The 16,718-nt window shown below is 43.2% G+C and overlaps 1 protein-coding gene across 4 annotated transcripts in view; it reads left to right on the top strand.

The window, feature by feature from the left end:
- Window positions 1–231: 231 nt before the first annotated feature.
- Window positions 232–16,718, top strand: part of SCAI (suppressor of cancer cell invasion) — a 137,457-nt gene continuing 120,970 nt past the window's right edge. For 3 of the 4 annotated variants that reach the window (XR_003523725.1, XM_027615769.1, XM_027615771.1), the window contains exons 1-2: window positions 232–356; window positions 1,076–1,120. Coding sequence is in view for 2 of the 4 variants with exons in the window: in XM_027615769.1 (XP_027471570.1) it covers window positions 304–356; window positions 1,076–1,120 (98 nt within the window). In the remaining 2 variants the exon portion in view is untranslated. The remainder of the gene's footprint in view (window positions 357–1,075; window positions 1,121–16,718) is intronic. The other variant, XM_027615770.1, reaches the window with a different exon arrangement.

The raw sequence follows: 16,718 nt of genomic DNA on the forward strand, positions 1-16,718 counted from the left end.
AGGTTTCCCTTGCCCTGCTAGCAGTCTCTAAGGCACCTCCGCCGCCACCTGCAGTCTCAACCAAACCTAGGTGGCGGGATGTGACGGCCCGAGCGTCCAATCGACTGCCAGGCTTTCGGCCACACTACGGCTCTAGCCAATAGGAGTCGGGGAGAGGCGCGGAGAGGGCGGGCCCCGCGGCATGCCAGGCAGAGGCGCGAGGCCCTCCTCCCGCCTCTCCGCCTACTCCAGCCTCCGCCGCCTCAGCTTCCCGAGCGAGCCCTGCGGCCGCCGGAGCAGCTCCCGCGGCGGAGCAGGAGCCGGATGGTCAGAGGAGCCCGGCAGCCCCAGCAGCCGCGGAGTCGCCTGGTCCCCAGGTGGGGCGGGAGCTGGGTCGAGGTCGGGGTTGGGGATGGGGCGGGGGCGCGGGAGCGGGCCCAGGGGCAGCGGCTCGGGGCCGTGAAGCATTCGGGGCTCCGAGACGGGAGGGGCGGGGGGTTCTGGCTGAGGGGGGATTGGGGGCATCCAGGGGCGGGGGAGTGGGTTGGGCGGCGATCGCATCCTCGATGCCGGGTGAGAGGGGCGTGTGAGGGAAGGGACGCCGAGGGGTGAGACTGGGGGCGCGGGGCCGGGATGGGCAGGGCGCGCGCGCCCCGTGGACGGGCCGTGGAATGCGGGGGGCGCGGGGCCGGGAGGGGCGGGGCTCGGAGGGGCTGTGCACGCTCGGGAGGGGGTGGGCACGGGCAAGGGGAGGCCGGAGGAGCTTTCGGGGGTGACGAGGCAGACAATGAGTAGGTGGAGGTGGGTGGTTTTGGGGAGCGGGGCTGTGACGAATAGGAGCTGAGGATGGAGTGAGGGACTAGCAGGGAGAGCAGGGTTTGGGCAAAGCAGACATTAGGGGAACCGTGAGTCCCAGGATTGCTTGGTCTTGGTAAATAGGGGAAACAGAGCATAAGGCGTTTGTAAGGTCAGGTATGAGCTTAGCGAGCCTGTGGTCCTAGAGGGTGGTACGCTGAGTTTTTGACTGGCACCGTAGGGCCAGGAGACGTGTTCTTATATGTTACTTTTAGTTACCGTCTTATTTGTTTGGTTGTAGACTGACTGGCACAGTGGAGAAACCACCTCGAAAACGGAAAAGCAGGTAAGGCAAAACGCCTTCCTATTTTGTTTCGTGTTTTTCCATTTGCTTGGCTACACCTATGCCATGGTGCATAGTTATACACTGTCAGTAGATGAAGTTTTTTATTTAGCTCCTTTTGTAATGAATATAACTACATGCAAGATCTTTCTTTTGAGGAGGTCAGAGTACTACCTGTACGTGTGTATATGTGTGTATGTGTGTGTGTGTGTGTGTGTAAGATTATATGGGAAAGAGACGTGGGTAATTGAGAAATCCTAGTTTTTTACTTTAGCTGTAATTTCAACTTCTTCACCAGCTCTGTTAAAAGCTAGTGTTTCGGGGCATGGGGGGGCACCTGGCTGGCTCAGTTTGTGGAGCATAAGACTCTTGATCTCAGGGTTGTGAATTTGAGCCCCACATTGGGTGTAGAGATTACTTAAAAATAAAATCTTAAAAACAAAACAAAACTAATGTTGGGGCATCTGGCTGGCTTTTCTTGGTAGAGTGTGCGACCCTTGATCTCAGGGTGGTGAGTTCAAGCCCCACGTTGGGCATAGAGCTTACTTTAAAAAATAAATAAAATATATTAAAAGCTAATGTTTATTGAACATCTACTATGTGCCAAGTACCATGTGCCAGTGCTTTATATGTATTATCTTCTATAATCTTGAAGCACCCCAAGGAAGTATGTACTGTGATCACTATTTTGCAGAAGAGGGAACTGAGGTACAGAGAGGCCAAGATCACTCATCTAATAAATAATGGAACCCACATCTGAATCCAGGCAGTCTCACTCCAGAACTTAGGCTCTTACCCATTGTTTTGTAATGCCTCTAATAAACATGCAATTGAAAATAGATTTTCTTTTCTTTTTTTTTTAAGATTTTATTTATTCATTTGCGAGAGAGACAGAGAGAGAACAAGCAGGGGGAGAGGCAGAGGGAGAGGGAGAAGCAGACTTCCCGCTGAGCAAGGAGCCCGATGCGGGACTCGATCCCAGGACCCTGGGATCATGACCTGAGTCGAAGGCAGACGCTTAACCATCTGAGCCACCCAGGCACCCGAAAATAGATTTTCTTACTGCTCTTCCTTTTATCATCATACTTAGTACATAGAGTCTAATAAACAATCAAACCATAGGGAAATAGAAAGAGAGGGCTTAAGTAGTCCACATACAAGTGAATTACTACTTGAGTGATGAAGAAGAGCATATATCCATCCCACAAACATTTTTGTGTGCATTTCACATGTCAGATACTATATAGCAATTCTGTGTGGTCATGAGAAGATTTCTTTTGCACAGATGTAGGCAGTGGTCTAGAAAGTAAGCTACAGTAGCGAGGATGTGACCAGTAGGACCACTGTCATAGTTAATACTTGGTAAGTTACCAATGTTAGTACACAGAATACCTCAACAGTAAGTAGATTTGAAATGCTGATGACAGAAGTGCTACCAGCCAAGGGTCCTTTGTCATTCTGGGTCTGCACTGTTCAGTATGGTAGCCATATATGGCCATAAAGCACTTGAAATATGGCTGGCATGGCTGAGGAACTGAATTTAAATTTTATTAATTGTAATTAATTTAAATTAAAAAACTGGTACTTGACTCCCTGGAAAATATTCAAGTATGTTTAGAAAAATTTGGGTATGTGAATCTACTTTTTCATCTGTAAGTTTTGTGAAATCTATATACAGATCAAATATTTCCAGTGAAAATTTAATGTCCAAAACAAGGTGTGCTCTAAGTAAAAATACAATCAGATTTCCGATTAGTATGAAAAAATGAATGCAAAATTTTTTATTACTAATTTTTATATTGATTATATGATGAAATCATGTTTTAGATATATTGGATTAAATAAAAGTATTACTAAAATTATTTTCATTTTTTTTCTTTTTTACTTTTCTAACATGGCTATACAAAAATTAAAAATTATTTATGTGGCTTACATTACATGTTTTTTGGGGGCAGATTTTAACTCTCATTACTTCGCTGTCAGTCTCTTGCTGTGGACTCCTGACTGCGTTCTCTACCTCAAATCTAATTCATTCATCATGCTGTGCAAGTTGATCTTGTAATTCTCCTGCTTCAGTCCTTCTATGGTTCCCCATTGCTTATTGAACATAATTCAGACTTTTTAGCCTAATGATAAAAAGAGACTGCCTTTGGGGTGTTTGAGTGGCTCCGTTGGTTGAGCATCCAACTCTTGATTTCAGCTCATGTTGTGATCTCAGGGTCATGGGATCGAGCCCTTGCGTCTGGCTCTGTGCTGAGCGTGGAGCTTGCTTGGAATTCTCTCTCCTTCTCCCTCTGTCCCTCCTCTCTCTCTCTCTTTTGCGCTCCCCCCCCCAAAAAAAGAGACTGCCTTCATTTCACTTCTGCTTGTCTTCCCAGTGACAGTTCAATACTGTGGCCATGGAAATTCTCAGTACTGGACCTCTTAAATGTCTAATATTAAATGACTTAACTTTCTGGTGAATCCTGCACAATGAATGAACTGCTGAATGTAACTCTGTGTTCTGCTTGCCATTCCCAGAACTTATGTTCTCTCTTTGCTTTGGGTTTTTGCACATGATTTCTCTTTCTCTCTGGAATACTTTCTCCTTGTTCCTTGACAAGCTCCCTCCTTTAAGACTGTTAGCTCAAATGTCACATCCTGTGTGTGGACTTTCCCACCCTCTCCTTCACCTAATCTGATCCTGTGATAACTTGTACATATGCCGAGGTGTAATGATTTGGGCTGCATTTGAATTCTAGCTCTGTCATATACAAGTTGTGAGATCATACGTAAGTTAATAAACCTCCTTGAGCCTCAGTTCCCTCAGCTGTATATGGAAATAATATACATATATTATGTATGTACGGCTGGCTGGCTCAGGTGGTAGAGCAGGCAACCCTTGATCTCAGAGTTGTGAGTTCAAGCCCCATGCTGGGTGTAGAGGTAACTTAAAAATTTAAAAGCAAGTCAGGCTATCTGCTCAGTGGGAGCCTGCTTCTCCCTCTCCCTCTGCCACTCCCCCTGCTTGTGCTCTCTCTCTCTCTTTCTCAAATAAATAAAATCTTTAAAAAAAGCTTTTAAAAAGAATAATTTAAAAAAAGAAGTCCAACCCTTAGAGGGTTGTAAAGTGCTTAGTATATATAGTGCCTGGCACATAGAAAGTACACAATCAATTTTATGTTAAAAAAGCAGCTATCAAATACTCTTTATTTCCCACCTCTTTTCTAAATGTATACAGGCTAAAGGATTAAAAATAAGGTATTAAGGCAAAGAAGAAATGAGAGAAGATAATAAACCAGTGGCAAAGTTAGTATATAGACTAGAAAATACTGTACAGTTACTAAAGATGGATTCCATATTTGGCTCTTAGTTTTCTTAAACAAAGCAAAGAAGAAAATAAAGCTCAACTTCCAGATTCATGGTGTTTATAAAATCAAACACGTGGTTTTTTTTTTAAGGATTTTTGTTTATTTATTAGAGAGAGGGAGAGAGCAGGAGCAGGGGGAGGACCCGAGGGAGAAGCAGGGAGCCCCCTGGGGGGCTTGATCCCAGGACCCTGGGATTGTGACCTGAGCCGAAGGCAGATGCTTAACCGACTGAGCCACCCAGGCGCCCCCAAATGCATGTTGTTTAAGAGAAGTACAACTTTTTTTGATTGTTAGGTTTTTTTTTTAAAAGATTTTATTTGACAGAGAGCACAAGCAGGGGAAATGGCAGACAGAGGGAGAGGGGGAAGCAGGCTCCCCACTGAGCAGAGAACTGGCCTCTGGGCTCCATCCCAGGACCCTGAGATCATGACCTGAGCTGAAAGCAGACGCTTAACCCACTGAGCCCTGCAGGTGCCCCTTGATTGCCAGATCTGAGAAAAATTTGTCTCACTGGTCTTCATTGTGGGGACCTGTGTTTTTGGGGGGGAATCCTAATAATAAACATAGTAGTGAGTATTTTATTATTATTATTAATTAATTAATTAATTTTTATTTATTTGACACAGAGAGAGAGAGAGAGCACAAGCAGGGGGAGCGGCAGGCAGAGGGAGAGGGAGAAGCATGCTCCCCGCTGAGCAGGGAGCCCAGTGCGGGGTTCGATCCCAGGATGCTGGGATCATGACCTGAGCCGAAGGCAGCTGCATCACTGACTGAGCCACCCAGGTGCCCCAGTAGTGAGTTTTTTAAGATTGCTCCTTATAATGCTTCTCAACCCAGGTTCATGTAATGCCAGTGAACATTCTCCAAAGAGCCAAATCAGTGTATTAGTATACATCTCACTGGTGGCTTGGCTTGGTTCAGAAATAAACAAGGATGAAGAAGCTGCAGGGATTCTGTTTATTCCCAGCATCTAGACTAGTGCCTGACACTTAGAAAATAGTTGGTTGAATTATTCAATGAATATGTCCTTAAATAGTTTTCTATGAATATTATTTCTTTTAATTAACAGATTTTTTTTTACTGTCTTTGTTTTTTTAAATTCATTTAATTTTTAAAATAATCTCTCCCCCCAGCGTGGGGCTTGAACTTAAAACCCCGAGATTGAGTCACATGCTCTTCTCACTGAGCCAGCCTGGTGCCCCTAAAACTATTTTCTTAGTAATACTGAGACTTTACTTGCCTTTTTTGCTATTATTCACTCTCATTCACAGTGGAATTTTCTTTTTTTTTTTTTTAAAGATTTTACTTATTTATTTGAGAGAGAGAGAATGAGAGCCAGAGAGCATGAGAGGGAAGGGCGTCAGAGGGAGAAGTAGACTCCCTGCTGAGCAGGGAGCCCGATGTGGGACTCGATCCCTGGACTCCAGGATCATGACCTGAGCCGAAGGCAGTTGCTTAACCAACTGAGCCACCCAGACGCCCTCACAGTGGAATTTTCTGAGGCTACAATTAGGAGTGATTTCACTTCAACTCTGAGGGCTAATGGAATGTGTGTTTCTGTATTACTGTGTTTAAAATTTTTCTTTTACAATCTAATATAAGTATTGATGGGTATACTCACAAAGATAGTTTTTAAGAGTTGTTAAGGGGCTCCTGCGACCAACAAGTTTGAGAGCTGTATGAGAGAACATATTGTAAGAAAGATTAAATTGTCCTTCACTCTCAATTCTTGGGTTGCTCCTTTAACAGAAGGTCCCTCCTTGAGGCGCCTTTCCTTCCTCCAGAATTGCTGCCTCTGGGAGTCCCCAGTGTGGGCTTCCTGAATATTATTTCTTATAACCAAGTTTTAGTAAGCATCAGGCAGCAATGAGTTTAGGCTTCTATTCTTAGTCAAGAATCATGAGAGCATGTACTTCTCATGTCTGATTAGGTCAGACCCTGATCAAGTCAGGATTTAGAACTGAACGGACCGCCAACATACATCTCTCAAGAGGTCCTGTGGACAAGACCATGATTTTCCTCAGAAAACAGTTCTGGAATTGATCTAAAAATAGAGAACAAAATAACTAGTTAAGGCCCTAAAGATGGATTATAAAGAAGGGATGTAATGGGGGCACCTGGGTGGCTCAGTCGTTAAGCGTCTGCCTTCGGCTTGGGTCATGGTCCCGGGGTCCTGGGATCGAGCCCCGCATTGGGCTCCCTGCTCAGCGGGAAGCCTGCTTCTCCCTCTCCCGCTCCCCCTGCTTGTGTTCCCTCTCTCGCTGTGTCTCTCTCTGTCAAATAAATAAAATCTTTAAAAAATAAAAAAATAAAAAGGATCCAAACCATGTTTAAAAAAAAAAAAAGAAAGAAAAAGAAGGGATGTAATGATCCTAGCCAGAAATTTTTTATAGCTTTTATTATCAATTGCATAGTGTGGCCATAAAAATTCTCAATATCAAATGAAATGACTTCCTGATTAACACTTCAAGATGAATTAATTGTTGAACTTGGTCTTAAGCACCCCTTTGAGTTGGCCTGCTGTGTAGAGTTGTTGACTGTTATGCTATATATCCTGTTACAGTTGGGAAAACGGTTGCCAAAAGTATCATTTTTCTTTTAGGATAGTTGGTGTTAGGTCATTCTTTTTGATAGACATTAGTCAGTGGCTGAATTATTCTTTTTCTTAAGTTTTTATTTAAATTCCAGTTAGTTAACATATAGTGTAATATTAGTTCCAGGTGTAGAATTTAGTGATTCAACACTTAGATACAATACCTGGTGCTCCTCACAAGGGGACTTCTTAATCCCCAGCACCTATTGAATCCGACATTTTCCCGCCCTGCACTCCCCGCCCCCCTTGTATCTTTTGAGAACAGTCCTAGTACACACCAAACTATAATAATGTTTAAGAACTAAGATAATTTGAGATAAGCATTTCATACACTACTCTTATTAATTCTTCCTGTATTTTTTTCTCACTAAAACTTTTATTTTTTATCTTAGTACATCTTTGTACCCTTAGCACTGAGTGGGTGCTCAGTGAAACTATAGTGAACCAATAAATGAATTGGTAGCAAGAGGGAGTTAGTGTAGGTTGGAGCTTTAGTGGTCCAAAATACTGTGACACTATTTAAGGACCCTGATAAACTGTACTAGACCGAAAGGAGTTTTAAGATTAGGAAATTTGATCTCTATGTGGTTTTGGAAAATTCTGAAGACCTCAACATGTCTGCTTAATAATGTTTGGGTTATGAGTTAGAACATCCTCTCATCCTATCAGGAACAAGACCCATTTGTTTGGATAGGATTCACGTTGTTTAAAGCTTTATTGTCTGATGTGGGGGCTTTTTTTAGTGATGTGTTTAAAGCAAAGAGATCTAAGCATTTTTCTTTTAAATATTTTATTCATTTGACAGAGAGAGAGAGAGATCACAGGTAGGCAGATGAGCAGGCAGAGGGAGAGGGAGAAGCAGGCTCCCTGCTGAGCAGGGAACTCAGTGCGGGGCTCGATCCCAGAATGCTGGGATCTTGACCCAAGCTGAAGGGAGACGCTTAACCGACTGAGCCACCCAGGCGCCCCGAAATCTAAGCATTTTGATGGTATATGTAATTTGTTTGAATTACATTTGAATTCTAAAACCATTTAAGTGCTCTCTAGTCCTGGGTACCAGGGATATAGACACAAGATTTGGCCCTTGCTGGGGTAAAACTCATGTGGTAGTGGAGAAGGCAGACCCAAACAATGGGACAGTGTAATGACTTTGTATGTACACAAAGGGTTTATAGTAATTCTGCATACGGGTAGTGAGGGCACTTTTTGCAGACATCTCATCTAGGCCCTGGAGGTTTTTAAGAGGTTACTTTGGCATAGTGTGACTATTGAAATGACAGAGTAGACCTTGGATGGACTGACTAATGATGAGATTTTAAGTGAGCTGAATTTAGGACCTGAACCAGGGCAGTGTCAGGTGTGGAAAGAAAGATGTTTTTAGGGGTTCCTGGGTGGCTCAGTCTGTTAAGTGTCTGCCTTCAGCTCAGGTCATGATCCTGGGGTCTTGGGATCAAGCCCCACATCAGGCTCCCTGCTCAGTGGGGAGCCTGCTTCTCCCTCTCCCTCTGCCCCTCCCCCTGCTCATGCTCGCTCTCTCTCTCTCTCTCTCTCACTTGCTCTTTTTCTATCTCAAATAAATAAACAAAATCTTAAAAAAAAAAAGAAAGGTGTTTTTAATAGTTTGGGCTGTGGTGTCAGTTTTTAGAGATTAAGGAGTGCTTCTCAAAAAGGGGCAGTTTTGCCTCCTGGGGGCATTTGGCAATGTCTGGAGGAGACATTTTTGGTTGTTAAACTAAGGGCATCTAGTAGGTGAGGCCAGAAATGGTGTTAAACACCCTACAATGTGTAGAGTGTCCTCCCACATCAAAGAATTATTCAGCTCAAATTGTCAGTGATGCTGAAGTCGAGAAATCCTGGACTAGAGTCGAATCCCAGCTCTTCCAAATACTGCCTTTGGGCTCTAGAACAAAGTATAGATTTAATCTCCGAACCTGTTTGCCCTTTTGCAAAAAGCAGGTGTTGACAGTACTTTCTTTGGAGGATTATCCCCCCACCCCCGCCATAGCATGTAAACTGTGAATGCAGAGATTTTTGTCTATTTAAAAAAAAGATTCATTGAAGTAATGAATGTAAAGTATATGATAACAGTTACTGACATGCATTAAATATTTAATAAATGATACCTGTGACTGTCATTAGTTTAAATATTTTTATTTTGCCTTTCCTTCTAGTCTTTTTAAAAACATGTTGATCCGAGGTATTATTAGTGTAAAAAAAAAGTGCACCAATTTTAAGTATGCAATTTGATGAGTTTTGACAAATGTATACAGTGTGTAACCACCCACTGTAATTATGATCTTGAACATTGCCATTGCTACCCTCCCCACCCCCACATTTGCTCACGTTACCTTGTAGTCATGATTCTGGGAACCACTGATCTTTTTTCCCTATTACTATAGCTTTGTTTTTTCTAGAATCTCATGTAAGTAAATCATTCATTAGATAGTCTTTTGTGTCTAGCTTCTTCCACTTGGTGTAATGCTGTTGAGATTCATCCGTGTTCTTGTTCATAACTGTAGTTAATTTCTTCTTATCGCTGCGGAGCAATGTATGTATGTTTTTACATTGTATGATTTTACTGTAATTTGTTTATGCATTCACCAGTTGACAGACATTTGGCTTGTTTCTGGTTTTTGGCTAGTATGAATGCATCTGTTAATGAACAGTTGAGTTAAGTCTTCGGGCAGATATGTTTTCATTTCTCTTGAGTAGATAGATGCCTACGAGTGGACTTGCTGGGTCTCATGGTAAGTGTATGTTTAACTTTTTAAGAAATTGCCAGACTGTTTTCCAAAGTGGCTGTACCATTTTGCATTCCCACCAGCAATGTTTGGGAATCCACATGTTCCATATCCTTGCCAATATTTGGTATTGCCATTCTTTTTCTTTTACAAAGCTTTATCAAGGTATAATGGCATACAATAAGCCACATATATTTAAAGTGTACAATTCAATAAGTTTTGACACACGTGTATACCCTTGAAACCATCACCATTGTTTGCCTAGGGGTATATATCATTATGTTTTTAATTTGCCTTTCCCAACTTATCAAACTCAACACCCAAAGAACAAATAATCCAATCAAGAAATGGGCAGAAGACATGAACAGACATTTTTCCAAAGAAGACATCCAAATGGCCAACAGACACATAAAAAAGTGCTCAACATCGCTTGGCATCAGGGAAATCCAAATCAAAACCTCCATGAGGTACCACCTCACACCAGTCAGAATGGCTAAAATTAACAAGTCAGGAAACGACAGATGTTGGCAGGGATGTGGAGAAAGGGGAACCCTCCTACACTGTTGGTGGGAATGCAAGCTGGTGCAACCACTCTGGAAAACAGTATGGAGGTTCCTCAAAAAGTTGAAAATAGAGTTACCATACGATTCAGCAATTGCACTACTGGGTATTTACCCCAAAGATACAAATGTAGGGATCCGAAGGGGTACATGAACCCCGATGTTTATAGCATCAATGTCTACAATAGCCAAACTGTGGAAAGAACCAAGATGTCCATTGACAGATGAATGGATAAAGAAGATGTGTATATATACAATGGAATATTATGCAGCCATCAAAAGGAATGAGATCTTGCCATTTGCAATGACGTGGATGGAACTGGAGGGTGTTATGCTGAGTGAAATAAGTCAATCAGAGAAAGACATGTATCGTATGACCTCACTGATATGAGGAATTCTTAATCTCAGGAAACAAACTGAGGGTTGCTGGAGTGGGGATGGGGTGGCTGGGTGATAGGCATTGGGGAGGGTATCTGCTATGGTGAGCGCTGTGAATTGTGCAAGACTGTTGAATCACAAATCTGTACAGATTTGTTTCAGAGGAAACAAATAATGCAATATATGTTAAGAAAAAAAAAGAAGAAGATAACAGGAGGGGAAGAATGAAGGGGAAATCAGAGGGGGAGACAAACCATGAGAGACGATGGGCTCTGAAAAACAAACTGAGGGTTCTAGAGGGTAGGGGGGTGGGGGATGGGTTAGCCTGGTGATGGGTATTAAAGAGGGCATGTTCTGTGTGGAGCACTGGGTGTTATGCACAAACAATGAATCATGGAACACCATCAAAAACTAATGATGTAATGTATGGTGATTAACATAACAATAAAAAATTAAAAGAATAAAAAAATAATAATTTGCCTTTCCCTAGTGATTTATCATGTTGAACATCTTTTAATGTATTTATTGGCCATTCATAAAACTTCTTTTGTGAGTTTTCTTTTCAAATCTTTTGTCCATTTTTTATCAGTTGTTTGTGTACAGTTATAAGGGTTCTTTATTCTGGAAACAAATGTTTTGCAGATATTTTCCCCCAGTCTATGGCTTGCCTTTTCCTTTTCTTCACAGTATCTTTTTTTTTTTTTAAAGATTTTATTTATTTATTTGACAGAGAGAGACACAGCGAGAGAGGGCACACAAGCAGTGGGAGTGGGAGAGGGAGAAGCAGGCCTCCCGCAGAGCAGGAAGCCTGATGTGGGGCTCGATCCCAGGACCCTGGGATCACGACCTGAGCCGAAGGCAGACGCTTAACAACTGAGCCACCCAGGCGCCCCTCTTCACTGTATCTTTAGCTTGAATAATAGTTTGGATGGCAACACTTTTAATGGAGACAGCAGAGACAGGGGCAAATTTGGAAGCATACGATTATGAGTTTATTTTGACTCTATGGAGTGTAAAGTGCTTCAGTGTTTGCCATCTCTCACCAGGCAGGTGGAAATATGGGTCTGGAGCTGAAAATGGCATAGGGCTTCAGATACAGATTTGGAAGTCATCAGTAAATAGTTACCCAAGTTATGCAAATGAATGAAATAACTAACAGAGACCATCTTGAGTGAAATGTGAAGAAGAGTAGAGCGTTTTAATAGCATGATGTGGAAATAAACCAGACTGCTTTCTGTTTTTTGGATGTTCTTTCTTTGCAGTATTATCTGTCCATTGCAGTCTTTCTGTATGTAGTCATCAAACAAGTAATGCTTATCTCTGGGAGATAGATCTCCATACTCTCTAGTGAGGAACAGATTCTGGAGGTAGTTATATTGAAAACCAGGTGAACATTTTCCAGTTTACACTGAAACACAGGGATATCCTCTACTTAGAGAGTTTGTGTATGATAGTATTTGCCTTAGTAACATCCCTACAGAAATGCAGTGGTTTTGGTAAAGCTGTTTCTTACAGCATGTGTCAGTGAAAACCTAGGACATACCAAAATTTGGTTCTGCAAAAACAGATTTTACAGGGCCCAAGATAGTGTGGTCAAAGTGGTAAGCATTTTCATGGTAATATTTTACTCAAGAATAAAACCTAGACTGACTCAAGCAGTGATTTTTAAGGGTGTTAAGAAATGAGCCCAGGGGCGCCTGGGTGGCTCAGTCGGTAAGCGTCTGCCTTCAGCTCAGGTCGTGATCCCAGGGTCCTGAGATCGAGCCCTGCATCGGGCTCCCTGCTCCGCGGGAACCCGGCTTCTCCCTCTCCCTCTGCCACTCCCCCTGCTTGTGTTCCCTCTCTCGCTGTGTCTCGCTCTGTCAAATAAATAAAGGAAAAGAAAAGAAAAGAAATGAGCCCAAAGATTCATTGGGACTAATTCAAGGGCTCCCTGGAGGGTGGGAGTAGGTAGAAGAAAGTTAAGCAGGCTAGCCTCTAAGGCTCCACTTTGCCTTTTATGTATGTATGTATGCATATATGTGGAAAATTTCAAATACAGACAAAATTAGAAGGCTTAAATTGTTCATCCAGCTTCAATAACTTTCAGTTGAATCCTGTTTCATTTATATACCCTCCTACTCTACCTGAAACATATGCCGTACATGGTATTCGTCTAAATATTGTAGTATGTGTTGTTGAAAGATAAGGACTCTTAAAACACATTACCGCAATACCATTAACGATAACTTAAAAATGAACAGTATTCCCCTAGTATCATCAAATATCTTGTCAGTGTTTAGATTTCCACATTTGGCTGATCGTTTTTTAAAATGTCTGTTTGTTTGGGGTGTGTGGGTGGCTCAGTTGGTTAAGCATCCAAGTCTTGATTTCGGTTCGGGTCGTGATCTCAGGGTCATGAGATTGAGCCCCACCTTGGGTTCTGTGCTCAGTGGGGAGTCTGCTTGAGATTCTCTCCATTCTCTTTTTGCCCCTCCTCCCCTCTAAAGTAAATAGATCTTTTAAAAGAATAAATAAAAATAGAATGTTTGTTCAAATCAGGATCCAGGTAATTTGTTGCAATTTGTTGATTGGATCTCAAGTTCTTGTAAGTCTGTAGTTTTCCCACTCTGTTTTTCCCCATGCTCTTTATTTGTTGAAAGAAGTATGTTTGTTATTAAGAGTGTCCCACAATCTGGGACGCCTGGGTGGCTCAGTCAGTTAAGCGTCTGCCTTTGGCTCAGGTCATGATCCTAGAATCCTGGGATGAGTCCCACATTGGGCTCCCTGCTCAGCGGGGAGCCTGCTTCTCCCTCTGCCTGCCGCTCCCCCTGCTTGTGCTCTCTCTCTCTCTCCCTCTGGCAAATAAATAAATAAAATCTTTTTTTTAAATTTATTTGCCAAAGAGAGAGGGAACACAAGCAGGGGGAGTGGGAAAGGGAGAAGCAGGCTTCCCGCGGAGTGGGGAGCCCGATGCGGGGCTCGATCCCAGGACCTGGGATCATGACCTAAGCCGAAGGCAGACGCTTGACGACTGAGCCACCCGGGCGCCCCAATAAATAAAATCTAAAAAAAAAAACTGCCAAGTTTAATGAGTTGTAAAAGATACCCATAAATTAGTAAATTGACTATATAGTAGGGCTATGAATTTTTTTAAGATTTTATTTGTTTATTGCAGGGGGTGGCACACAAGCCAGGGGAGGGGCAGAGGAGAAAGAGGGACAAGCCGACTTTGTACTGAGCGCAGAGCCTGATGTGGGGCTCGATCCCAGAACCTTGAGATCATAACCTGAGTCCAAACCAAGAATCAGACATTCAACCAACTGAGCCACCCAGGTGTCCCAGTAGGTACGAATTTTATTTCACAAAATCAGGTAACCAAGAAATGTTACAATATTTTAATTCCTTTACATGAAATTAAATCCAACCTTGGGACATGTGCCCCTCCCACCCCCAACCCACCACACTGATGAAAAATTCAGTCTCAGTGATTAAGAATGGGCATCCTCCCCTCCTTAGGGTTGTATAAGAATCTGGGAACCTTATGAGGAGTCAGGCAAAGGATGAAAGGTAAGTTTTCAGTTCATAATGGCTGTGACTGGTAAGAATGTTGTCTGGGAGAGTATGGTTCATTGATGTTTGGTTGTTCTGACAGTTATGGCCAACTTCAGGCACATGAATTTTTGCTCGGTATGGGGATTCCAGTGTAGAAGTTTCAGCTTTCCTAGGTATAGCATACACCCATTTCCCTCCCAGGACCTGTCATTTATCTAGAGCACTGCTAAGAAGTGGGGTTGCAGGCCCCCTCTTTTTGTGGGTCCTGAAGAAGTCCTTCCCTTTACTAGATAATTCACTCCTTTTTTCTTCTTACTTCTGCCTTTCTGCCCTCAAAGGTACTGTTCTTCCACCCTTCTCTCAGCGTCATCTCCTCAAGGAGTGCACATTTTCAGAAAACAAGCACAAACCTCCCTTGAGGCTAGGACTGTCTTGGAGACTGGGGAATACAGTGAGAATAAAACATTCATTGATGTCTTAATAACTATCCAGCTACTTTTTTTTCCTTCAATAATTCTTTTAGTCCCTGTGGTGGTTTTAAAGATCTGTCCACAAATTCTTTGGTTCTCCTTTCTTTAAAAGGTGGAGCTTAGTTCTCCTCCCCTCGAGTGTGGTCTGGACTTTTGTCTCCCTTCTAGTGGCTAGAAAATGGCAGAAGTGATGAGACCTCATATCCCAGATCAGGTCGTCAGAGACTTTGGCTCGTCTGGGGTGTACTCTTTCCCTCTCTCTCTCAAATCACTTGCTCTATGGGAGACAAGCTGCCATGATGTGAGGCCGCCCTGGACAGACAAGAGCCACTTGCCATGTTGTGAAGACAGGCAGCCAATGGTGAGGGCCACTTGGTAAGGAAAAAAGCCTACCAGCAAGCACGTGAGTGAGCTTGGAAGGGGGTCCTGCATTGGTTGAGCTTGAGATGACTACAGTTCTGGCCAACAGCCTGACTCACTATCCTGGCTTCACAAGGGCTGAGGTATGTAAGCCTGTGATTTGGGGGGTGTGGGGGGTCTCCTTTCGTTCGACACTGGCTCTTTTGTACTCAAGGGATCAGTCTCTGGCTAAGCTTTCTCTCCTTCTGGGTAGGTCTCTGATGGGCATTGGGAGAGAGAGAGAGAGAGAGAGAGAGAGAGAGAGAGAGAGAGAGAGAGAGTGTGTGTGTGTGTGTGTGTGTGTTTTGGAAGCAGCTCTCTTTTGATTAAAGGCATTGCAGGACAACTGACTTTCAGGCAGTGATGTGTGCCTTTCGTAATAGCTGAATCTCTAACCATTTGCTTTCCTCTTCAGAGTCTTTGCTCTGTCCCTGATCTTTTGTCCCACAGATTGGGCGGTAGTCCATGCTCATGTTCACTCCTATTAAGGCAAGAGCCAAAAGGTCGTTGCCCGATGAAATTCAGTTTTCCTCTGCCTTGTATCTGTCACTAGGTTTGAACTTTTTCTCAACCCCTTCTTGGCTGTCTGGGAAGAGTGGGTGATGGTTAATTTTATGTATCTACTTGACTGGTGCCTAGACATTTGGTCAAACATTATTCTGGGTGTGTGTCAGGATGTTTCTGGATGACAGTAACATTTGCATTGGTAGACCAAGTAAAGTAGATTGACCTTCCCAATGTGGGTGGGCCTCATCCAATCAGTTGAAGACCTGAAAAGAGCAAAAAGTCTGAATAAGAGGTAACTCCCCCTGCTAGACTGCTTGAGTTGGGACATCAGTCTTCTCTTGCTTTCAATTTGAGCTGAAACCTTGCTCTGCTTGGGTCTCCAGCCTGCTGGCTCTCAGCCTGGAGCTTAAACCATAAGCTTTCCTGGTTCTCAGGCTTTCAGACTCCACCTAGAATCATACCATCAGCTCTCCTGAGGTCTCTAGTTTGTTAACTGCAGATCTTAGGACTTTTTGGCCTCCGTAATTGTGTAATCCAATTGTTTATCTATCTATCTATCTATCTAGACACACACGCGCGCGCGCGCGCACACACACACACACACACATCCTGTTGGTTCTCTTTCTCAGAAGAACTCTGACTGATACATAAGCCTCATCTTTTTTGTGGCCTTACTTTGTTTCATCCCTAGTTTGCCAGAGTGCTCCTAAATTTGTCGTAGCTTCTGCATAATTAGCTGTGGGTTCTCTTCATGGATGCAGTCTGCCGTGAAATGTCCATCTTCACCACGAGCTAAACTAAAGGAGAAATGCTTGTGTTTTCATAAACTTGGCAGCTGTTTTGGAAACATTGCACACTAAAGCTAGGCATCATTCTTTATATTCTTGTTTTGCAGTTGGGTTTCCTTCTCCCAAGCTCTCTCCGTATACTCCCATGGGCCTCAGAAGCATATGTGCCTGTTTGGCAGGATCCCGGGCGTTCTTCCTGGTTGGAGGAGCCCATGATGAAGGTGCTCACACATGGTTTTCCAAAAGCCTGCAAAGTGGCAGTCAGAACTGTTAAAGTTTTA

Source organism: Zalophus californianus, chromosome 13 (genome assembly GCF_009762305.2).
Source record: "Zalophus californianus isolate mZalCal1 chromosome 13, mZalCal1.pri.v2, whole genome shotgun sequence".
Lineage (NCBI taxonomy): Eukaryota > Metazoa > Chordata > Mammalia > Carnivora > Otariidae > Zalophus > Zalophus californianus.